The sequence below is a fragment of the Molothrus aeneus genome, chromosome 1 (genome assembly GCF_037042795.1).
Source record: "Molothrus aeneus isolate 106 chromosome 1, BPBGC_Maene_1.0, whole genome shotgun sequence".
NCBI classification, from domain to species: Eukaryota; Metazoa; Chordata; class Aves; order Passeriformes; family Icteridae; genus Molothrus; species Molothrus aeneus.
The window spans coordinates 68798883-68824454 of NC_089646.1; the positions used below are offsets into that span (position 1 = coordinate 68798883).

The 25572-nt window shown below is 44.0% G+C and overlaps 1 protein-coding gene across 1 annotated transcript; it reads left to right on the forward strand.

Moving 5' to 3' along the window:
- PXDC1 (PX domain containing 1) lies at nucleotides 1-24200 on the forward strand. The gene is made up of 5 exons (XM_066545465.1): nucleotides 1-477; nucleotides 13282-13373; nucleotides 13660-13777; nucleotides 16451-16562; nucleotides 22544-24200. The coding sequence occupies exons 1-5, from the start codon at nucleotides 222-224 to the stop codon at nucleotides 22659-22661; spliced, it is 696 nt and encodes a 231-aa protein (XP_066401562.1). The 5' UTR covers nucleotides 1-221; the 3' UTR covers nucleotides 22662-24200.
- Nucleotides 24201-25572: the final 1372 nt, after the last annotated feature.

Below are 25572 nucleotides of genomic sequence, written 5' to 3' on the forward strand. Positions count from 1 at the left end.
AGCGATCCTCCCTCCAGCGCCGGGAGGCGACACAGCCCCGGCGGGCAGGGCCACGCCGGGGGGGCCGTGCGGCGGGTGGCACCCCCCTTCTCTCTTCCTCCTCCTCCTCTTCTTCCTCCTCCTCCTCCTCCTCCTCCTCCTCCTCTTAACTTGGCCACGGCGGCGCGGGGCGGTGCGCTTCGCCCTGCGCCGGCGGCGGGGGATGTGCGGGCGGCGGCGCGATGGCTTCGGCCGTGTTTGAGGGCACCTCGCTGGTGAACATGTACGTGCGGGGCTGCTGGGTGAACGGCATCCGGCGGCTCATCATCAGCCGGCGGGGCGACGAGGAGGAGTTCTACGAGATCCGCACCGAGTGGTCGGACCGCAACATCCTCTACCTGCACCGCAGCTACTCCGACCTCGGCCGCCTCTTCAAGCGGCTCCTCGACTCCTTCCCCGAGGACCGGCCAGAGCTGTCCCGCTCCCCCTTGCTCCAAGGTTTGAGCGGCTTCCGCGGCCCTGGCGCTCTGTGCTCGGCGGGCGGGCGGGTTTCGGCAGCTGCTTCCCCGGGGTGGCGGTGGCCGGGGAGGACGGGCGGGCGAGCTGTCCCTCTCGGCGGAAGGAAGGGGCTGAGGAGCTGAAGCCGCTGAGAACCGGACGGGGCGGGGGGGGCCAGAAAGACTGCGGGGGCGTTTTGCGGTCGGAAACTCCTCCCGGGATGTTGATTTGTGTTTCTCCTTTTTTTTTTTTTTTTTTTTTTTGACTGTACTTTTGGAGCCGAGGGCTCCACGCAGGACGGTGACCCCAGTATCGCTACTGCTGTCTCCAGCTGCGCGGCTCCGGGCTAGGCTGGGCTGGGGGGACAGAGGGATCCCCGTTGGCGCTGCCCCTCTCCGGTGCCTCCGGGCTCCCCGAGGAAGGGCTGGGGGTGGTTGGCAAGAAAAAGGGTGTAGCTAGAAAATCTCCGCATGTTGCTATGTTGTTTGCCACAAGGAGAGGGCAAAAAAAAAGGGCTGCGGCGCTTGCCAGGGGACGGAGCAACTCTGGGAGCTGGCATAATTCCTCGCATAACTTCTGTGAAACGGGAATTGCAACAGCGCTTAGTAGAGACGTCTGTTCTCTTCCAGTTTCTGAAGTGGATTAACCAAACTCGAGGGATGTTGTCCATGCTCAGGCATTGCTGTGCAGAAGCAGGATGCACCCTAGATGTCTTGCGGGTTGGGTTCAGTGTGTTTAATTGTTGGGATATTTTTTAGATAGAATTACGTGTTCTACTCTGACGTATTTCAAGTGTGTAGAGTGGTGAGGAGCATCCAGTCATCTGAAAATGGGTGTACGCCTAGCCCTTCCAGTCTCCCCACTTGTTTGAGTTACGACGTAAATGATTTGATTGACAGGAACGGGCAAAAGCCGATATTCTGTGCCTGATTTTCTCTGTGAGAGGGTGGGAAAGTTTTCCCAAGCTCCCACCTTGCTAGTGGGACCCCCTTGCAGAGGGTCTGCGTTTTGCTGTTCTCTGAACTGGGTGTCCACCGCTCGTAGAGGTGTTAACCCTTTGGACTTCATTCCTGGCCCGTCCCTGTGTGACAGCGAGCTCTGTTCCCTGCCAGTGGCGATCTCTCCCGGGCTGCCCCCCCAAGGATGTTTTCTGACAGGTGTTTATAGTGACACAGGTCTTTTTCCATGCTCCTGCCAGATCCCTAACCTCTAGTGGTGGGCTTGGTTTGGGTTTTTTTATGTGCCTCGCATTAAAACGCTCGTACCTTTCCCTGTCCATCTTCCTGGTGTGGCGGGAGCCGCAGCCTTCTCCCCGCCGGTGTCCCCTGGCTCTGTGCTTTCCCGGCCCCGCTGCCGGGAGGTGGCGGCCCGGCCCCGCCGGCCCCGGGCGCTCCGCAGCACTGGCGGGCCCCGAGTGCCCTCTGCAGACGGCGGGGATGGGCGCAAGGCAGCCGGGGCGGCTCCGGGCTGCGAGGGGCAGGTGCTCGCAGGGCTGGGTGCCGGAGGGGGGCTGTCTCCTCCCACTTGGGTGCAGGCTGGGAATGGGGCTGTTCCTGCGGAAGCCAGACCCCACCTCTTAGCCCGGGTGCGATTTTTGCTAGTGCTGAGAGGCAGTAAATTCTCAGTAACATGGCCTTCAAGTGTATGTGGCACCTGGGCCACGGCTTTTCAGGATGCTGGGTAGGTTTGGAGCGAGCCTGCCTGTGGCCTGCAGGGCACAGCACCTACTGGAGTCACTGTGACTAAAAATTGACGTCCCGGGGTGCCGGTAGTCCTTCTTGTTGGGTTTATGGGGCTCTGAAGAGTAGCTTGGCAGCTGGACTGGGGTGTGTGCTGTGTCTGGCTGTAAATGGACTCGGTCCTTGGCCTGCTGCCCCTCCCAGTGCTCCTTTCCCATTGGTTACTCACAGGAGCTGCTGCTTATCCTAAAGCCCTTCTCATTCCTCAGCGCCTCTCTCAAGCGAGCATGGTTCCTCTCCTGTCTCAAGGCCTGCCTGAGCTTTTGCAAAGTATTCAACTCATTTCACTTCTCTCCAAAGCATTATTTGTGCGGTTTGAGCCAGATGGGATTATGGTCCCTTGCACTGGCTTTACTTGACAGTCCCAGGTAGATACACCATTCATGCATGAACAGCTGGGAAAGATTAACCATCCTCAGCCTGCGTTGCTCAAGCTCTGCCTAAAACCTGGAGCCTTGGCTTACCTTTATCTCAGGAACAGGCACGCTGCCTTCAGTAGAATGGGGAATGAGCAAACATCAGTTCAGGATTTGAAAAATCGAAACCTAATATAAGTAGATTATGGTCTGTTTAGCTTGTTGAAAGGGTGGGGGTTAACTTTGCAACAGAGGCAGAATAAAAATCAGGAGTAGTTTCTAAGCAATTACAGTGTGCGTCACAATTTCAGCAATTCTCTGTTTAAAATTATGCCGCTCCTGCTCTAAAGAAAATTACTTTGCAGAGTATGCTTCTCTGCCTAAAGAACACTTCATCAAACCAACATTTTAAATTGGCTGGTCACAGCCTCTGATAACTTGACAAAGTTGAAACATAAAAATCTCATTTAACTAAGTGACAGTGATGCAAAGCTTTGCATGTAAAAAGAGATTGCATGAGGCATGTCCAGTCTTTACAAAATTCATGGGGTAAGCATGGTTTCTTAAGCCATGTTTAAAAGCAGATGTCTTGCTGTCTAAGTGAAGCTCAATGTACCTAACCCAACAAAAACGCCTGACAAAAGCCCATTCTTGTGTGTGTTAGCATTTAGTCATATACATTTGTGTGTATTTTTATATATATACATACAAATGTATTTGCATATGTATGTGAGTTTATATGTGTATGTGAGTGTTTATCTTGGGCTTCCTGAAAGAAGGTGAATATCAGCTGTGCCTTTTATCTGGAGGAAGTGATAAAGTGTTGCAAGCCAAGTTTGCATTGCATTGAAGGACTCCAAAGTCCCTACAGATTTGCCTAAGGAGCATTAAAAGGACTAGCATTATCCTACAGCTCAGTCAAGCTGCAGTGTGTTACGTTTAAGGGATATGACTGAGAGGGGAAGCTTGAGCTATTTGATGTTATTAACTTTTTAAACGAAGGTTGTGGTTATTTTAAAAACGTCAGCAATTTTAGAAAGAGTTGGTTGTTACCTTTATTGCTGGCTTTAGCAGACAGTTCATGCTGTGCAGGAGTGTGCTCCTTTTCTTGCTCAGCATGAGGAAACCATTCTCTCCATTCCTTTCTTGACCCCTCATCCTCCCGGACAAGCTTCCACAATACTCTCCCCTTCCTTATTTGCTGGAGCTGCTGAGTGCTTTGAGATTGCAGAGGAGAGGATGGGAGGTGCAGCTGTCTGCAGTGACTGTTCATCTTACCTTTTCTTAGATATGAGAGATGGGGAAGTCCCAGGGGAGAGTAGGGCATTCCCACAGTTTTGTCTTTGGTAACTAGTAGGAATGCATGGCAGAGTGTGCTCTCTGGAATGTACACTGATGCTAAAGGCCAAGGAGGTTCAGCAGCACAAGGCATCTCACTGTGAAGCTGGTAAACAAGGTTAGATATGTGCATACCTGCAGGGTGACTAAGTATGATTCACTGTGATGTTGCCAGTAACTTGCTAGTATTTTATTTGTCTTTGAAATCTGCCTGTCCCTTGCTCTAGGTAAATGTACAAAAGAGGATCACAGGAGAACATGGGTTCATTCACTCCTGCAATGAACACAGCCTAATGTTACTAAACTGTCCGTTTCTCCATGCAAAGTCTACTTTTGATTTTAATCAGTTTTCTTGAGAAAGGCAGAGCTAGGGACTTAGAAGCTGACTTAAAATTGATGGAAATAGAAATAGTTGCTGCAGACCAAACAGACACCAAAACTGAGGTATACATGTGGAAAAGGACTCTTCCTTTCCCCACCCCCCTCCTTTCCTATTTTCTCTAAATACCATTTGTGAGGAGGTCTCATCTAAGGTTTATCCTTGAACTTGAGCCAGTTGCAATACAGTCAGCAGTCACACACCTCCCTCACCTCTGACTTCAGCGCAGGCTTAAGGAACACAAAAGAGCACATTAGCAGCCTTTCAAAACTGGGATTTGTTTTGCCTTTGGAGTGCCAGGGTGGTTTCTGGCAATCCTCCTCTGCACTTGTTTGTTGCCTTTGTTACCAGGACAGAGGCTCAGATGCTCCTCCAATGTAACTGTTCATATTGTACATATCTGAAGTGCCTGGTCCTGCTTTGATACTCTGAGCTGCCAAATCAGAAGCCCTCTGACAGATTTATTTTATTACTAGATGGGCCTCTCTTCCCAAAGTTCTCATTTTCCTCCTTTCCATGCCTCCTCTGACTCATTCTGCTTTGTCGTGGTTTTTTTCCCCTTGCTCTTCTTTCTGTTATTTCCATGCCTCCTCTGACTCATTCTGCTTTGTCGTGGTTTTTTTCCCCTTGCTCTTCTTTCTGTTATTTCCTCTCTGTTCCTTTTCTTTTCCTCCAGGTTTCCCTCACCGGTGTGCCGCCCTCCATGGTTATTTATGGCTCTGCAGAACTTCTCTGTTCCCTTCCACCTTGCAGGTGCTCAACCTCTGTCCATCCATAGAAGTTTTCTAGTAGTGGTGGAGATTTCCTGTAGAAACCTTGCACCTTTATTTTGCTTCCTAGCATAGAAGCAGTCACTTTACCTGCAGCAGACCTGAGCAGTCCCTCAGAGAGACTAGGCTGAGCTCTAGCTCCAAGCCCTGTGCCTGCCTCTGGGGTGACATCCTCCTGCAGGAAGCAGGTGATCAGCTGTTTTCCGTGTCCCAGTGCCTGTGCAGGGAAGCTCCTGCAGGGCTGCCATTGGAGGGATGTGCACAGCACAGAGGGCAGTTCCCAATGAGCCAGCCCAGGAACATTGTTTGTCTGCAAATGCTGTGCTCATAACTTAGTTTTCTATATGCTGCATTTTTGTTGTTGTTGTTGTTGTTGTTGTTTACAAGACCATCTGGGAATGTGATTTATGAGAAGAGGGAGCTCTACAGAAGCAGCATAGTGGTTTCCACAGACAGCAGCTGTTTCTCGGTGCTGTGACAATACAGATAAATACACTGCATCTATTGTGCTCTTTTCATTGTTGACATTGTCAACAGTTCATTAGTGGAGCTTGCTCAGAGCTTCTGTCTGGCAGACAAAAGATGCAGCTCTTGGTTATCAGGCTCTAGCAGAACTGTATAACCAAAATTAAGTTTATGGCTTCTGGGTTTGTTCTTTTATCAGCTGAATTTCATGGTTCATTTGTAATAATGGAGATAAATGGAGCTGACTGTGTTGTTATAAAGCTAGACACAAGTTGCCTTTTTGTGGTGAACCAAGGCAATGTGTCAGGGAAGGTTTTGGTGGAAAGGAATGGAAATGAGGTGAGTTTTTCATGACAACTCTCACCTGATAAGAAATGAGCACTAAAAATGGTTGTACAAGCTTGCATTTTTCATCAGATTTTGACTGCTTTGTTCACTCCTATCTCATGTTTCTTTGACATCTTTTTATTTCTTGTGGCTCATCAGGCATCAAGACAGGGAATTCTGTGGGGAAAGCCTGTCTGCTGTGTTCTGCCACCAAAACGTGCTTTCTCCATTCCAGAGATCCTGAGATCCCATAACTAATAATACCATGTGTGGAGAACCCATCATCTTGAGGGTCTGGGTTTCTCAGCTTTTGACCTGCCTCCTTTCTTTGCATGGGTGTTCCAGAGTGCCAGTGTCATCAGGTCATGGTCACTTTTGCTTTGGGGGATTGCAGTCAGACAGTTGTTTGGACAGGACTTCTCCCCATCCTGCATCTCCTTCATATGAACTGCAAAAGAAGAAAGGTGTGGGCAGGCTTTTGAAAGCTCTCTCTCTTTCTGCATCAAACAGATTTATCTTAATATCTTCAATATGTTTGCTACTACCTTGTGGAACTTCTGAAAATATGGGGTGACTCACATGAATTTTGTGTACTGATACCTCTTTAAAAATTTTGGTCCTTGTCATCAAGCTTAAGAAGGGCAGCACAATGTGATAAATGTCAAAAGTCCACCTCCCTACACCCACCCTTCTTTTCAGCTCTGCTGTGTCCTTTTAGTTGCTCCCTCAGTAATGCCACCAAGAGAGATCTTGTCAGCAATATTGCATTGATAACAAATCCTTTTTAAAGGCTGTAGTGACTCCTGTCACATGAGATGGATGAACTCCCCCACAAGGGGAAGGGGTAAATGTGTCTGCCCCAAAAGAGATGGGTTGAAGAATTAGGAGAGAGGCATCAAAGAGGAGTTGCTAGAGCCGCCAGACTTAAATCAGACCAGTGCTGTAGCTAGCTCTAGGATCCTGTCCCTGGTGATGAGAACCAGATGCTCCAGAAGACAGTATAAATAAAAGGCAGAGAACAAAAAAATGACAGTCCTGGTCTCTAGTAATTGAAGATCTTACATCCCTGATTGCCTGTAATTATCTGCCCTTCTCTGGATCTTATCAAGTCTTTGGACTTAAGGGATCCCTGTGGTGTTATTTCTGCAGTTATTGAAGAAAAGTTGTGTGAAACAAGCTTTCCCATCTGCTGGGTTTTTTTTTTTTTCATTTCCTGCCTTTACATACCCCTGAGTATTCCTTTGCCCTTCTAGCAATCTTTTATCCTTCTTTCCTTCACCAGAGAGGAGGCAGCCGTTAATGGGAGCCGGTTTGGCCTTTTCAGAATCCAGCCTGAGGTGGCTAATGCCATAGTTCCCAGGTGGCAAGGTTGAGGGAACAGTGTTTGGGGTGAGGAGGGATCCTACCTGGCAGCTGCTAGGAGGAGCGAGGTATGGTGGCCATGAAGCAGGGGAAAATGACAGCTGAAATGGTATTGAGAAGACCCAGTTAAGCAGATGGAGGAGTTAGGAAGCAGTGCAAAGGAGCAAAAGAGCAGAAAAAATGGGCCTGAGTTGTCTATCATCTTTCAGCCCTGATCCAGGTGCCAGCTGAGTAGCTTCAGTTTCTGCATGTTTCTGTGGAATATCTGTGTGTGGGTCTGTTCAGAAGTTGTCTAGATGTGGTCCCTAACAGCCTGATCTGAGTTTGGACCTGGCCCTTCTTTGGATGAATCAAATTAGACTCTTTAATTTAACATTATTCTCTAATGACTAGGACCTTCCTTCTATTGCTCCATCTACATCCTGGATTGTGTGTGTGCACAAGGCTTAGAACATATCTGAGGGAAAGGAGGAGTGAGGGGAAAAGGATAAAAAAGTTTTAGCACTGCAGTGGTAATGAATGCTGTAACTGGGGAAAAGGGGCACATCTCCCTTTGAAGTCTGGTCAGGAGAGACAGCAAAGTAGCAGTCTCCCATGCAAGGCAGCTTATATGTTTTCCCTAAAGATTTGAAATCCCTAACTGCTGCTTGGAGTCTTGTGCAAAGAGAGAAGAATGGACTCATGATTTAAATCTATAAGCCTCAAATCTTTCTTGCAGTGTAGATTAGCAGAACACAGTAGGGTTTCTCTCTGGATTTATTTGTTACTCATTTTTTCCCTTTGATACCCACTCTGCAGTCTCCCTATAGGGAATGGAAAGACAATTAAATGAGAGGGTTTCAATGCAACTTTAATCTTCATGAAACACACAGCATTTAGGACTATTGGCATTCTATCTTGCATGTATCTTCAGAAAGTACACCTTGGCTTCTTGTTCAGCTTCCTGTATGTATAGAACTGATTTTGAGAAAATAGGGTATCTTTTGGACATTCTTTACTCCTGTCCTGACCAAAAACATGATGTGCAGTCCTTCAGACTGGAGAGATGGGGTTTGCCCGCAGTTTGGTATTACGTATACATAGTGACTTGTACATCTCCAGAGAAACAGACTTCTGTGTGTTGTTGTCATTGACATGACATTACAGATACACACTTGACTTGGGCATGAACTTACTCTTCCTTGGAGGGCACTAGAGGATTTTTGAGACAATGCTCATTGTGTATGCTGACTGTCAGGACTGCTCTGTGATTTCATTATGAGCCATGAAGCACATGCTGCAATTCCTGTCCTGCTTCCTGTGGTAGAAACATGGGGTGCATTATCTGTGGTTTTCAGAATGTCATTAGTTGCAGATTTGGTGGCTCACAGCAGTAATAGGACAGCCCTACCAAGGCTTGTGTGTTTACATCAGGAGTTGGCTCCCTGTTCATTCTCCCCTGCTGCTGAGCTCGTTTCCTGCCTGTGTGCAGCTCTGGGCCCCTCTCCCACACTGTGAGCCAGCGTGCCAGGTACACAGCTGCTGGTCTGCTCTCCCAGCCTCCTGCAGCTGCCCCAGCACCAGGGAGCCAGGGCAGGAAGAAAGCTGCAGGCTTCTGGTGCTGCTTGTGCCATACTTTTCCAGACACATGTTGCTCTGTGCAGAGTTGTTACTTACTCTTAGTCTGAAACAGAAAGCAAATCCTTTCCAGTTTTAAGGACTCTGCCCGGGGCTCTTTGTCTGGAAAGGGGTTGAGAAAATGTCAAAAGGATTGAATGAGGTCACTGATTACATAATAAAAATAATGCAGTCTCCCAGGCACAGGTGAGTGCCACACTGGTTTAGGCAGTATCATCCCTCTTGTAACCCAGCCTGTTGGCTCCCCTCTGTGCAGGGTGAAGGAATCTTACAAGTTTGTGGTATTTGGCAGCAGGGTTTGTGGCAAAAAATGGAGCCAGGAGGACCCCAGTTTATGTCAAACCCTATAAACATAGGTGTTTATAGCATTTAAATCACTTGAAATAGCAGCTAATTGTCCAAGTACAGGATAGGTAACAAGACAGAGAGCAAAGTTTTCCTGGGAGGAGTTCGTGCATGTTTTCCATTAGCAGTCCAGACAAGGGACAGAGCTGAGAAAAAGGCATGAGAACAGCCTTTCACCATGACCTCACTAACAAATTTCCCAGCTCTGAGTTCAGCTCTGTTGCATGACTGAGCAAGTGAAGAAAGCACAACTGGTTCCAAGATACTGGCTGCTTTACTAGTATCTTATTTTTATTTTATATCAAACCAAGTAAGGTTTCTTGGGTAGTAAAAGCCCCAGATGGAAATACAGGCTAGACATGTGTTTATGGCCCATGGGCAGAGACAACAGCCTCAGGACATGTTGTGGCTGCTGTATGGATGCTATATATGTGGCCAGGGGGTCCCTCACACTTCAGATGCATCCACATTTTGGTGCATTTGTGTCAGGGTTAATGAATGGTGGGGGTGCTGGGCTCTGTCTGCAGTGTCAGCTGGCATGTCTGTGTGTCTGTTTGTTCAGGCGTTTCCAGTGTCTGGAGATCCTACATCAGTCTCTGGCATTTTTTTTTTCCTCTTTCTTTCTGCCTTGACAAATCTTCCAAACAGGAGAAAGAACACAGGCAAAGGAGAAACACCCACAAAGTGAAGGATAGGCCTGGAAACTTGGGTGAGGTTCTGTGACCCTTCTTTACACAAATTCTGGCTCCTGCTCAAACTTAATATAGTGCCTGGGTGAGAAAGGAGCTTGGATGGGGCATCCTTGCCTGCAGTCTCTTGCTTCTTCTGTGGAGTCTGGGGTTTCCTGAGGTGAAGCCTTTGACAGGAGTGGTTTGAAGTATTCCCTGCTGCTCACCTAATTGTGCTAGCAAAGCAGAAGCAGCTCTGTGTTGTGGTGTGGGAGAGGAAATGAGGTGCAGGGGAGGGTGGGAGCACCTTAAGCCAGTGTTGACACCAGAGACTTTATCTTGTGAAACCCCAGTGTTCCTCGTGCACTTTGGTACTGTGGATGATGACAGCAGCCAGTTAGAGAGTGCTGAAAGAGATGGAAAGGAAGGACCAGGACCTCCACTCCTCCTGGTTGCTTGGGCAGGCAGGGCCTCTCTCTGGTCAGCGTGGCTGTGTGGTTGGGAGCACTCTGAGGTTGTGGGATCATGGTCTATGACTAACTGAAAACCACAAGAGCATCTGTTAACTTTTAAAAACAGAGACTTGTAGAATTAAGATAAATGGGGGCCTTACAAACTTCATGACAATTGCAGAAGAAATTAGAGGCTTAAATATATGTATATAAGGCCAGTCAAGTGGTTTCTGTTTGTTTGGGTTGCAGATGTATGAAAATAAAGGCTTTAGCCTGGCCAAAGTGAACTCCCTGTATGGGGAATTCATTTAAGGTCAGCAGCCTTACGTCCCAAAGCTGCACATCTGCAATCACTGAGCACATATATAGGAAGCTGTCCAGGCAGATGTATCAATGTATCACCCTCCTTCCTACGCTGTCTGCTTTTTGGTTTTGATATTACTGAAAGCCTCAGTAAGAAACACTTTTATGGTGTCAGATGTTACAAGTTTTCTGTGCCAGTTTCCAGGTTGGAGTGTGGATTTGCATGGCTGATGTCTTTCCAAGAGGTGGAAGGAGATAATATACCAGGGCTGGAAATTCCTTGTGAATGCAAGAAGCTGTAAAACCTCCCACGGGGCGATCTGTGACAGTGCAACAGGCTGACAGCCTTGTCTGACTTCTTGGTGAAGCATAAAAAGACCATGTGGAGCTGCAGATGCTTTCCCTGATTACTAATGAGAGAAGTCCTGACCACTTGGCTGCTTTTCCTCATGGGATGAATGTTCAGGGTTGTTGCCGAGGTGGTTTGGGTTTTTTTTTTCTTTTTCTCCCCCTCCCATTCTGAATATCTTCATTTGTTTGAATTTATCCCTCTTCCTGGTAAAATACTAGTTCCAACAGTGCATGCTTATCTGGGAAATGGTCCGAGATCCAGAGCAGATTGGAGAGGGAGCAGCTGAAAGCTGAATCCCTGGTGGATTGGCAGTGAGGTGGGAGCCACAGCTGGGCAGTCTCTGCTCTGACTATATCAGTGTTTATGCAGAATGGATCAAGACCAGCAGGAGAAGTGGAGCAGCACCCCATGGCAGCTGGGACCAGGGTGGCTGGCTCTGTTTTCTCTGTGTTTTTGATGTGGACTGCAGCATGGCCAGCAGTGTGTTGCTGTGGGATGGGTGTCTGAGCTGTGGGGCCATTGGCAGCTTCTTCTTTCTTTTAGGGAAAATGACAGCCCTTTCATTGAAAAATCTGAACTCAATCCAAATGTGGGATGGGAACTATTTGTGGAGGGGCCAAGCAAATCCACCCAGCCTGCACCCCATAGTTAGGATGACGAAGGGTGCTGGAATGCAATTCAGGTCTGTAATGTCAAGCACAGCCTAGCTACTATGCAGTCTGTGGACCCATGCAGATGAGTTTATTCACATTTACAGCCTTTCAGAGAATTTCTAAGCAAAGCTACCTGACTGTAGTGTACACCAGCCAAAGCAAGACACACAGCACCTCCCTTATACGCCTGCTGGTGTGCATTGCTCTGCTGTCAGGAGAGGGGGCGAGTTGTACCTGGGTGAGGGGATAGCCGTGCTGAAAAAACAGGCAAAATGAAGGACTTTTGAGCAACAGAAAGGCTTATACAAACAGGGGACTTTTGTGGGACAACTGTCAAGTAAACCTGGTTGCTTTGGAGACAATCTCTATTTTATTTAGAGCTGTAACTGGAGGAGAGCTGACAGCTTCCAAGTCACACTTTTGTTTGGAAAGTTTTGTGGGATTGTATCTTGTTGGGAGCAAACAACGAGGACTGGTGCAGACTGAAACTGTTTGTAGATGCTGTTCCCATACTCTGCATGTTTGATGGCTCTATGTTTGTCTTTTGAATAGGAAGATGCAGATAAACTTACTTTAACACAATGTAGTATATTGAAGTGCTTTCTCACAGACTGCTTTGCAGATTTTAAATTTTGATGGTTCTAATTGATTGTGTCTTTTCCTGTTCCAGCTTTTTGTTTGGTTTTTTTGTTTGTTTGTTTATTGTGGCTTCTTATATTTAATAATTTCTCTTAGGTATTTCATTTTCATGGGTGTATCCTGCTCCTTGGAAAAGATGCACAAATGTAGAAGTTAAATGATGATTTGATTAGAAAAAGTAGGTTGCAAATATCAGCAATAAAAGGCTCACTATAGGGATGTGAGATTTTGGGATTTACTTCTCATATGCCCCATACATGCAACCAGCCTGTGCTGTATTTCCTTCAGTCTGCTGGAGGAGGGGAAAGTTAGAGATGTCCTGCAGGTTATACATACAAAATATGGTATCAGTGTTTGAGATCACCATACCAAGCAATTCCGTATTGCATTGAAATGGATAATTCAGGACATTGGCAGTGAAATTTTGGTCTTAATCCCTTCTGCAGCACTGTGATAATTCAGTGACTGAATAGATGAAAAAAAAATCCTAACAGTTATCTTGCACTTGAAAAACATGATACTGACAAATTTTCCTTGGACCACTCACTGGGGCTTACAGTCAGAGAAATACAAAACTGCTCTCAAAGCCTTTTGTTTAGCTTGTATTTATTTTTTTCCCTCTTATCTGTAGGAAGTGTCTTTTGGTTTTCTTGGGTTTTCTTCTGCTTTTTATTTTCAGAAAAAAAAAAGGGATGAATAATGGTTCTTGGAAGCAGAAAGTGGGCTGTTTAACTATCACTGCTGGGAATGCTGTGTGGTGAAACTGTGGGTGAGGGAGTAGGTGGTTCTACTTCTGCTTGTCTTGCAATTCCTACATATGGTCATAAACAGCTGAGTTTGTGTCAGGCTTGCAACTCTGCTTGTAAACTACACCCACCTCAGTTTGGGGTGCATGCTTTATCATCAGTTGGTTTAAAAGACATTTCTGGAAGGCATATTTGAGGTTGTTCCACATCTTCCTTAGGGGCTGCTTCTGGCTGCTAAAGTGTGCCTAAGTTAGCTTTTGTTTATGCTTATTATCTGTTTACTTTGTTTCTAGGGCTCATCACAATAAAAGAAGCCCATGATATAGAAGCCAGACTTAATGAAGTGGAAAAGCTTCTGAAGACTATTATAAACATGCCCTGGAAGGTGTGTAAGCCAAGTTCCAATTTAGCCCAGCTTGACTCCTCCTTCATGGTGACATGCAGTCTCATGCAGATTAGAATGTGATGGGCTTTGCCAGACTCTGAAAGAAGAAGCAGTTTATTGAGTAACTTGGAGAAATGCTGAGTGCCAGAACTGTGTAATGATGCCTCCAAGCTGTCACTTATTATAAGTCTTCTTGTCATACTATGAAGGGGTGGAAATGGAGAAGAGGGACAAAGCAAACTACTGGTTAAAAATGGATGTCTGTTTTTATTTCTCTCTTTTTAAGTATTCAAGGTCTGAAGTTGTCCTCACGTTCTTTGAGAGATCTCCTTTGGACCAAGTTCTAAAAAATGACAATGTCCATAAAATTCAGCCAAGCTTTCAAAGTCCAGTTAAAATATCAGGTAAGAATTGTTATCTACCTGCAGTTGACACAAAAATTGAAGAATGAAAATTACTTTATTTGCTGTTCCCATTATTATTTCTCTATCAACAATTCAAAATGTAGTTCTCAATAGTGCTTTGTGATACAGAGCATATAATTTTCCTTGTAATACTGTGCAAGGTGCATTCAGGCAATAAAGTGTCAGGTGAAATGGGAGGCTGACAAATGCAAAGCAGTGAATGTGAGGAAAATGCAGTCCTTACTGCACATCATCACATATGGATGAAAATTTTGAGGCTATTGATACAGTTCTGTGAAAGGGTAAGCTTGGTGCCAAGCAATGGGCAATATCAGCAGTGAGAATATTAGGTACTATTAGGAAAGGAGAAGGAAACAGAGGAGAGGAGCATAGCGCCCTCTTGAATACAATATGCACAATTTTGGTTTCTTCATCTCAGGATATAATAGAATTTAAAATTATACAAATAAACGGCGAGGACTCAAGTTGTTGAACAGCTTGTCTAAGTAAGGGGTTATTTAAAGAAGGACACCTTCACCTGTGAGATGAGATGACAGACTGGTATGTCTGATGGAAGTCCACAAAACTGTGAATAGAAGGAGGTCAATTACCCTGTACTTCTTCTGAAACAAGAGCTATAGGTTATCCAATATCATTGACAGACAACAGGCTTTAAACAAACAAAAGAAAGGTTATAATATTGTTTTGTTTCCATACAAAGCATAGTTAAGGAGTGGAACTCACTGTCATAGGATAGGGTGGAACTGAAAGCAGAAGTGACTTCAAAAGGGAATTAGACAGGAAAGTGGAGGACAAGTGCATTGAAACCTGTCACAGGTGGAGACATAGGAAGTTCTAAACCACAGATTGCTAGTGGGTAAAGCGGAGAGCCTATCCTTGCCTATTCTTTTAGCCTTTCCCCTCTTCATCTGCTACTTTTGCTGTTGCCAAAAGGTCTGTGAGCTTCTGGTGTGCCTGGTTTTGTATTTCTATACTGAAACACTTTGTTTAAACCTAGTGCCAACTCCTGGTTTTGTGTCACCAGAAGAGCTTATTTACAGTTAATTGAAGTGAAATACTACATAGTCCTCCAAGGTTTATGATATTGCAAAGAGCTGGTATCAATTTTCTTTGGTACTAACAAAACTAACTATCTCAGCTGAGTAATAGCATGTTTTAATTCTAAATTATTGTTGGTAGTGACAAGTCATACCTCATTAACTGGAGGAAGATTCTCCTACCTATGCAGCTATCCAGAAGCATCTTGTGGTAATTAATTTCATCATTCAAGTGATTGCTGCAATTAATGCTAAGAACATAGGTGGAAATTTGATGTTAATTGATATTTGCCTCATCTGGATGTTGCATGATGGAAATGGATCAGTGTCTGGCAGCGCTGTCAGTAGATGGCAGTAAATGATAATGAGTAAAGCAGTTAATGCAGCAGTGAAATGCTGTAACTCTTAGGTCAAATCAAGGACACTAGGAAAATACTGACATTCCTTTTACTCATAGTGCAGCTCTCTACCTGGCTCTCAGTCTTGGAAAAGCAGGCAAAAATGTTTTGTATTCTCTGAAAAAACAAACTGTTCCCTGAAAGGTGCTGCTCAGAGTGGTAGGTGATGGAGAAGAGAGAAAGGGCTGCCCTCTAAGATGAAAACTGAATTTGAATTTTTGGTGTAAATCTTATTTAACAATCATACAATGATGGCTCAAGATGAGTCATGTGAAATGTGATTCTGCTGGGGTTCAATGTTTTCACAACCCCCAAATGTATTCTACTAAAATGAGCTGCAGTGAAACACGGAATGAAAGTCAAAGATGAGTCTCAAAGTGAGTATTGGCTTTACCTTAATGCAGGCACATGTAATGTTAAAAAAAAGTTACCTCCTCTCTCATGCCTCATCTCCTGTTCATTGCTTGAACTGTATATATAGATGAAATTTGTTGGTTGTTTTCTGCCAGCCATATTTTGTGCCACAGACTAATTTTTTGTTGTTGTTGTGCTGAAAATGCAAGGCTGTAACAGAGGGTCTTGAGGCAGATCAAGAGTTATCCTACTTAAGTCAGTGCTGATTTTTTTTGAAAACTGCATTTATTCAAAAGAAATCCTTGTGACTTGCCTAGTTTGATTTTCCATAGAGCACAGATGTGGATAAACTTCTCATTCACATCAGATACTGTTCTTTAGTTATCAATTCTCCCCATGGTAGTAAGTCAGTGGAATTAGGTGTAAATTTTAGATATTCTGTATTGGAGGCTTCTAACACAGTTAGAAACAAATAAGCAGTATCAAGGGCAGTGTAAAACATGATATTTCTTTATACATCTTAGAGGTTGAATTAACTTGTAAGGTCACTTTTCATTTCCCTTGTTATGTCTTTTTTATTTTTGCTTAAGCCTGGCATTGTCTGAGAAAAATACAATTATGATTTGGTAGTGGTAGTTGCTTCAGATGCTCTGTGTCATTAATTGGTTAGGTGAATAAAATTACTTGAGCACTGTCAGTTTGCAGATTTAAGAAGCTGTGAAACCAACTCTTCATTCCTGCTTTCCTGTGCAGATTTTCAATGTCCTATGCACATATCAGTTCATAGCCATGTCAATTACATATGATATACAGTTGTTTTCCAGCTTTTTTTTTTAATCTTGTTTTCTTTCTTCTCCCAACAGAAATCATGAGATCAAATGGATTCTGTTTAGCCAACACTGAAACAATAGTCATTGACCACAGTATACCTAATGGAAAAGAGAAGCACCTGGATGTAGATTCAGCAGAACATTTGTAAGTGGGGTTTGAGCAGGAGCAATGCTGTCACCTTCACTGTAGCTTTCCCACCCCCCTAGAAAAATGTTACTGTCTGCCTAAGAGCAAGACTGGTACAGCTGTCATCCTGACTGGTTAAAGGTTACTGGGCCTGATTGCTAACACTTCACAGCAATTTCCTGTTAAAGTGGGAAAAAAGGAGAATGATTGACCCCAGAGTGATCAATCCTCTGTGTATGAAAAAAGAACAGAGGTTGCCATAGGGGTGCTGCAAAGGGAGAGCAGAATTATATCTTTCTCTCATGACTGTGATGAGACCAGGTTTGAGCCCAAGCTTGGAAACTCAAACAGCCTAACAAATGTCATATTCTGCTACAAAGGATAGTAGGATGTTTGGGAAGCAAAACACTGTCCTCAGAGGGGAACACATCCCTGAAAGGTCAAAAACTGAACAAAGGTGAGCAGCTGCACAACTGGGACTTGGTAGCATGTGTATATCCTTAGGGAAAAGGCAAGTTAGATTGGTTTCATTGGGCAGTTCTGCTTCCTAATGCACATAGGTATTCTGGGGTCAGAAACCTGTAACCAGGAGGGCTTCTATGGCCATAAAATAAAGCACAAGGAGTTCCATCTCAACATGAGGAAGAACTTTACGTTGAGGATGGCAAAGCACTGAAAGAGACTATCCAGGGAGGTCATGGAGTCTCCCTCTCTGGGGGCATTCTAGATGCAAACCCACCTAGACATCTTCCTGTGTCATCTGCTCTGGGTGACCCTGCCTTGTCAGAGGGTTGGAGTGAGTGATCTCCAGAGGTCCATTCTAACCCCAACCATTCTGTGATACATGTAGGTCTTAAGCCAGTGACTGTATCCACAGATGGGTATTGATGGAAATGTGCTCTTACAGATTTCTGTTATATCAGGTGATTGATATTTCAATGAGCTTCAGGTAATGAACCATTTCAATATTTTTGATGAGAAATGTTGACCTACTTTTTCATTAGAGCAGTCGAATGAAGGAAAGAGAATAATGAAAGACTAATGGAGCCTTTATCTTTGAATGCAATGATCTGTCTTGTCATATTTGAAATGCCAGTCTGTAATAAGGTTTAGAGCTTGGCAACATTTTGTCAGAGGCTGGAGAGTATGTCTGACTCGAGTGTAATTTCTTGAAGTCTTTTTATTAACTTATCACTTAGTGTTTGGAATCTTGACCTTGCTAACAGCATTTAAGCTTATAAGATTGTAATAATGAGGCTGAAATGGCACACTAGAGGTAATTCTGTAAGGCCAATACCTGGAAATTAAAATTTTTATAGTTCACAGTGGATCACTCTTTGTACTGAGAATGACAAATTATAGAGGAAAATTACCAAAGAAAGCCTTTTCCTGCCTTACTTTGATTCTTTTAAAAAAATTATTTAAAAAATATTTATAGCTAGTTTTGATTTTAAAAATGTGCTCCAGCCCAAGCAAAACTTACCAGCCTGGGATCAGAAACTACAATCATCTAACTATCATCCCATTGAAGTCAGAGACTGTTAAGGTCAGAAAATACTAATGTGACAAAAACTGAATGGTAGGCATAGTTTCCCATAAACTGTGGTAGAAGAAATTAATCCAGGGTAACAGCCTGATCTTGTGCAGCCTGACTTAGTTTAACTTTCCAAAGGATGTGAAGTCAAGAGTCAAGAAGTTAATAAATTTCCAATGTGTGTTTGATACAGTGCCCTAAATTTTCCCATCCTGCAGCTGTATTTTATAGCCAAGACATAATAGCTAGAAGATGGTGGAACCAGTGTAGCACAGCTGTTTTGTAAAAATTGAACCTTTTACAAAAGCAGAGATTTTCTATGCTGTTGGTTTAAATGTATGTTATTAGCCCAGAAAGGAAACTTTAAAATCTTTCAAATCCTCTGCTGTTCCCTTTCGGTTTCAGTAAAATTGGATTTATGGTGTGTTCTACCCTGAAATCAGACTTAATTCCTTGTGGACTTGATATCCTCAGATGGGAATTTTTTCCTTTCAGCTGCATTAAACTCTTTATGACTTCTGGGTTTTGGCTGCTGATGGACTTGAATGAGACATTTTGCAGAGCAAACCTGTATTTTTTGGGAAAAACTGCTTGAAGCTTCAGCAGGAAGTGCTCATTCCTTATACTGGTTAGCTCTTTAGCCTGCAGAACTACCTGCCCAGTGATCCATCGACTGAAAAGTCTCCTACTTGTTGCAAAAGAAATCACAGCACTTTTCCAAATTTCAGTTGCTTACTCTGTTGTTCTGAAGTAGGTCTTTTCTGCTTCCTTCGTTTTCTTTTTTATTTTAGTTGGCAGTACAATATAGTGAAGCCAGTGTGCTCAGCATCCATGTGGCATAACTAGTCCTTTTGTGTGTGGTTTTGGAGTGTAGTCTGAAGTCCTTTTGAAAGAAAAAGGAGGTAAATAAATGCATTTGAACTCATGGTTTGGTTTTGTTACAGAGGTACCTTTCTCTGCAAAGACTGTTTCCACTTCTGTCTTCTAGGCCAGCAGCAGAGTCTGTGGCATTGGATAAACTGCCTTTTTGGCAAATTCACTCCAGTACCTGAAGGGGGCCTGCAAGAGAGATGTAGAGGGAATTTTCATGGGGGCATGTGATAGGATAAGGGGGGTGGCCTTAAGCTGAAGGAGAGTAGGTTTAGATTAGCTGTTAGGAAGAAAATCTTTAGATGAGAGTTGTGAGATACTGAAACAAGTTCCCAAGGTTGTGGATTCCCCATCCCTGGAGGCATTCAGAATCAGGCTGGATGGGGTCTTAGTAAACTGACCTAGTGGAAGGTGTCCCTCTGCCAATGGCAGGGGCATTGAAACTAAATGATCTTCAAGGTCCCTTCCAAAACAAACCATTCTGTGATTCTATGATACGTGCATCTTTTAAATACTTCCAGTGGTGGTGACTCAACCACTTCCCTGGGCAGCTTGTTCCAATGCTTGATAACCCTTTCAGTCAAGAAATTCTTCCTGATATCTAATCTAAATTTTCCCCAGTAGAACTTGAGGCCCTTACTTCTTGCCCTGTCACTTGTTGCCTGGAGAAGAGTCCAACCCCACACCTTGCTACCCTCCTTTCAGGCAGCTGTAGAGAGTGACAAGGTCTCCCCTGAGCCTTCTCTTCTCCAGGCTAAACACCCCCAGCTCCCTCAGGTACTTCTCATCAGTACTTGTGCTGCAGACCCCTCAGCAGCTCCGTTGTCCTCTGGGTGTGCTCCAGCCCCACAATGTTCTTCTTGCTTGAGGGGCCCAGAACTGGACACCGGATTCAAGGTGCAGCCTCACCAGTGCTGGGTACAGGGGGACAATCCCTGCCCTGCTCCTGCTGGTCACTATTTCTGATACAGGCCAGGGTGCCCTTGGCCTTTTTGGCCACCTGGGCACACACTGGCTCCTGTTCAGCCACTGCTGGCCAGCACTCCCAGGTAGTTTTTTGCCAGGCAGTTTTACAGCCACTCTGTCCCAAATCCATAGCTCTACATGGGGTCACTTGTTGTGACACAAGTGCAGGACCCATCATTTAGTCTTGTTGGAGCTCATACAAGTGCCTTCAGCTGATCAGTCCAGCCTGTCCAGATCCCTCTGGGAAAGCCTTCCTAGCCTCCAGCACATTGGCACTCCTGCTCAGCTTGGTGTCATCTGCACACTGACAGAGGATGCACCTGACTCCCAGATTCAGACCATTAATAAAGATATTCAACAGGACTGGCCCCAAAACTGAGCCCAGGAAAACACTACTTGTGAAAGGCTACCAAATAGATTAAAATGATAAAGAATTTTGTCTTACACCACAATAATTAGGCTCTTGCAAAAGACAGTGTGTCTGTCAAGGTACTTAGAGGAAAAAAAAATAAGGGCAGCAGTTCAGGCATTTAGGAATCTGAAGGTCCAAAGTAGAGTTGCAGAATTTATTTTAAGAGAAAGGGCTGTTGGTAACAGCACAAAAGCATTTTGACTGTTGGTGTCATACACAGCTTCTGACTGTGGTAAACAGTCCTGGTTTATTGAGTTTGGTTTTGTGTGAGCACTCCAATGCAGTGCTTTGCAGACTGCTGTGCACACACTTCATTTTTGGTGGCAATAAAAGCTTTCTGCTTAACCACAGCATCTGATGTCCACTGCTTTGCTCCTCACATTCTGCTTGTAGTAACCTATCAGTGAGGCTGGAGAGCCACAAAATCTGTGGGACTTTTCAGATGTAATAATGTAGCTTTATGCTGATGAGAGAAACAGAGCCGAATCTGAATAGCCTTCTTGACTCCTCTTCTGCTTTCTTCACTCTATCTGCCCCACTGGTATTTCATAATCTGTTGTTTCTGGATCACTTGCAGTCCATAAGACAGCACAACGTGATCTGTGGAGTATTTTCAAGATACCAAGTCAACTCCCTTGTGCACTCGTTCCCACACACGCAGGCAAGTAAACAGCCTGGAGGGACTAGAGGAATGAGGGTAATAAACATTGAAAGTTCAGTCTCATTGCTGTTTCATTTAAAGTGAAGAGCAAAGCCACAGCACTGCAGGAGAAAATCTGTGAGTTTCTGCTCAAAAAAATGTTCTCTATTTTGGCTCTCATAGTTGAAAAAAAAAGAGATGAGAAGGACCAGGAAGGAGTATGGAAAAGACAGAACTTGTGGCCATATGTTGAAGAATGTATAGACCAGGCTATTCTATAACCCATGATAGTTCTAAATAAAATTTTGGGAAGAGATGGGAGTGGGAGACTTATCTGTTTGTTTGCCCTGCCACCCTTCTTCAGGTCCTCTGAAATACTCAGCTCTTAAGTCACCCTCTAGGGTGAGGTTAGAGGGATGTCCACAGTTGTTTCACTTATCTAAAGAGTCTAATTAGTTCATGTATAGATGAGATGCAGTTTTAAGTATTAATTATTTTTAGGCTCATCTGTTTATCTGTCATTCAGAGAGCTTCAGTAGGCCAGCTGAGCTGATAAAGGTGTTAGAGACACATGCTAAAAGTGAGAGCTAGGTTAGAATTTCTTTTTCCATCTTGTACAATTTTTCAGTTTCTACTTCCATTTATTTCTCACTCTGTCATAATGAATGAAATTTCTTTCAAAATATTAAAGAGAGAGTTTGAGAAAAAGAAACGTTACAGTTCTTCAAACCCCTTTTAGAACTGAGGTGAAATTTAGTCCTTGGCCTGCAGTGACTGCCTTTAACTGTTAGGCTATCTAGGAAGAAGATAATGTTTCTTACTGCAGAAATTCAAGCCTTCTTGAAATGGGAATGTGTAACTGTGAGAAGTGTAGTTTTTAACAGCTCGATGCCTTCTGGTTGGGAGTTGGTATGAGACAGTAAGTAATTCTTGCAAAAGTGCAGGTTATGAAACAGTTGTTGGGAAGTGGGGAGGAAAATACCAAAACAAGTGAAACTAAATTTGGGAACCTCTTTATATTTGTAGATTCTTTGATTGTCAAAATCTAAACCTTGTACCATAGGAAGTACAGCTAGACTCTGGAAGAAGGACACCCTAGTCATTTTTTCCTACCTATGTTAGACACTTGGCCTATTAAAAAGCTAAACCCAGAGAAGGTGCCTGTGAAGTGAAAGACTGAGTCCAAATTCAGATGTGAAATAAAAGCAGTTTCTTTTTCACTTTTATGTGACAATTGAGGCATCATGTGTTGTTGACACATGCTGTGGGAACAAAATAGAAAGATGTGGACTTCAACCGCGTGATTCACTCTTACAAGACTCACTTGCTGCTTTCTTCCTTCCTTCCTCACTAGTAGCTTTGAAAGTCAGGGGTGACAAGATTAATTGCTTGCATTCACCATGGTTCTCACTGGACCATGGTTTAGTCATAAACACATGAGTACCAGACATGAAGGAGGTGTGGATGAAATCAGCTCCAAGTGCTTCTTCCACTCCCTTAGGACTTTTTTCCCCAATTCCTTTGATTTTCTAAATGACTTAATGCCTTTTGGTGGTTTTTTTTTCATCTCTCCTTAGGTTTGAAAGTGTTAGTGACTTTACCTCAGAGCTGGAAGACAGTGATGATCCAACAGCTTATGTCACCAATTTGACATACTACCACCTGGTCCCATTTGAGACTGACATTCTGGACTGAGGCTGCTCAGGGGTGCAGCTAGCCAGCATCCAGCCAACCTCTTCATCCATAGGTTCTGCTATCTCTGGCATTGCATCTCTGTGAATGAGGCTGTGCAGACAACACCAACAGCAGGGAAGCTGCAGCAAGAGCGCCACAAAGCTGGTTTTGTAGGTGTGGTCCTCTGTTGTGCGTTACGGAGACATCTTGTGAGGAGGTATCTGCTTTGCTGCTGACAACAAACTCACTTTCTGAGAAAGCAAGGCAGCAGAAGCTTCCTGGGGATCAAGGAAATCTCTGCTATGTCTGTGGGAATTGCCACTCTCACACAGCTGTCATAAACTTGTGCTGAAGCAGGCACAAGTCACCCGTGCTCCTTGTGGTGCAAGTTGAGTTCCCCTTTTAGGATACCACCAGAAACTTCCTTGGATGGCGTGACCACACTTTTTATGCTTTGTAAGCAAGAAGACAAGCAAACCAGCTGAACTTTGTCAGTTCCCTCTGCAGTTGCTTAATGGAGGTCTCGTGGGTCGCTTTTTGCTCAGCTACCAGATGATTGGTGCCTTACACGAGATGTCAGAAATACCATTGAGTGCCTCCAGGACACAGAACACATGAGCTGACAGCTTTACTTCTTTTAATCGTGGGCTTTTGTATAATCACTGGAAGGGCAACTGCTCTTTCCTGGAATAGTAAAGCAGACAGCAACTAGCAATGCAATGAGCTGTGCATGATGTTTGGGTACCCAGATGATTTCAGAAGTCTGGAAAGCCAATGGGAAAGCTGAGCTGCTCTACTAAGAAGGGTCAAGGCTATGGCAGGCACTTTGATAATATTTTTTCTTTTCATTTGGACCAGCATATGTGAATGGTGCTTACAGATGTTTACATCAGAGAGATAATTCCCTATGCATATTTCTTCCCAGAGGATGGGAAGGAAGACACTGAGATTTATGTTGTGTTTGGACTGAAAAAGAATGATAAGCTGCAGTGTTCCTACAGTGGTAGGAAAAACAGTCTCTCCACTTCCACCCTGTCTCAAGGAGGTTGTCCAGCTTTCTGAGATCGGCCTGGAGGAGCAACATGCAGGCCTCCTTGTTGTGTAATGCCGTGGATTTCAGCAGAGATAGGACAGTGGCAGCAGGAGTGGGATTGGACCCTGCAGCCTCTTGACTGTTGAGCAGTGCAATGTTAATGTCTCCTTGGAGTCTGTCCCTTGCAGAGCACCCTGAATTCCCGGCTCTCACTGTGAGTGCTCAACACTCACCAGCATGACCTTTCATTGAGCTTTTTGCCATCTGTTGCAAATATTATTTTGAAGGGACTGAAATGGAAAGAAATGCATTTTTGGACATGTTTCTTGGACAAGAGGCTTGCTTGGTCCTGAAGAAGCTGATACAATTCCCTTCCGCAGACTTTTCATTTCTATCTATAGAATATCAGTCAAGCAGAATTTGTTAATGTAAATACTAAATTATTGAGAATCCTAATTCTTTTACACAGTATGTTTTTAAAATATATTTTAATGAAATAAAATAAAATATAACTCACCTTCAGTACACTTCTGCAGCTTCAAACAGTGCCTTCTTTATTTTTTTTTTTGTCTTGTTTTGAGTACACTTTCCCAGGTATGTTGCATCCTCTTTCTTTTCCACATAGTTTCTGAAACATGCTGAGTAATAGCAATTTCTGTGCTCCACATGTTATTTATACTGTAGACATGGTGTGTATCCACATGGAACCTCTGCCTAGCTGTTGAACTTAGGTCTAGGTCTATGTGGTTTAATGCCACCCAGCTTAGTGGAAGATTTCAGTATTTTCACTATCATCAGTGAAATCAAATTTGGACATGATTGTTTTTGAAGATGAAGCAGATTCTTATAAGGTAAATTTCTATAGTGGAAAGGAATATGTCATTACTCACTCAAAAACTTTCTGAGCAGCCTCTTCAATTAGAATTGGGAAGATTTTTTTTATTTTGTTTGTTTTACTCTCATTTGTGGAGGGATAGAATGTAAGAAAATAAAGATAGTGCAGAAGGTAGTCTCACACCTGAGGAGTTGCAGCTGTACTAATCACTAAAGATTAGGAACAGGCCTGCCCTTAATAGGTCACAGCTGTGTCCAATAAGAAGATGAGTGCTACAAAAGAGTGGGTTAGGTAGGTGAGGAGGGAGTTTGGGTTTGTTGGCTGTGCTGTGAAGCAGAAGGAGTTAGTGCTGCAGGGAGCTGCCCATGAGCAATCACCAAGAAGGTATGAGAGCTTTGCAATAAGATGACAACACTCATTAGTTTTAGTTATTCTGCTAGTGTTTTTAGTTAACTGTGATGAAGTAGAAATAGCATCTGGTAGACATGTGTATTGGACTGGATACTGGAATATTTTATTTCAATTCCTGACCTTGCTGTCAGCCTACCACATTGCTTTGGGTAATTCTAGTTCATCTGCCTTTCACTGAGTTTTCCTTGACTGGTATTTTGGAAAGCAGTGTCAATGGCTTTTGATACAATGTTGTCCCCTAATTCATAATTCATTTGAATTTTCCAATGAATTATTGACCACATGGTAACTATGTATCTTGTAAAGCACTTTAAATTGCATGAATTAAAAAATAAATAGATAAGTATTGTTAGTTTTTAAATGTAAAAAATTAGCATCATTATTCATTAATTAACCTATTGATGATTCCAAAGGAAGTGATTGGCACAAGGATTTTGTCCCCAAACCCCCCTCCATTCCATGCCAAGACACTTCCTATGTAAGGCTTGTCCTTGAAAAGCTGGTCTATGTTTTCTCTGCAACTTTGGCTTCTGCCCTTGGCACACATCATGGGGATCATGTGTACCAGTGCTTGCTATGAGCTTCCTGAGCAGAGCTGGAGTGTGCCGGCATCTAGGGAAGAGCAGGAGGTATGTGTCTCTTGGCAGGAGCAG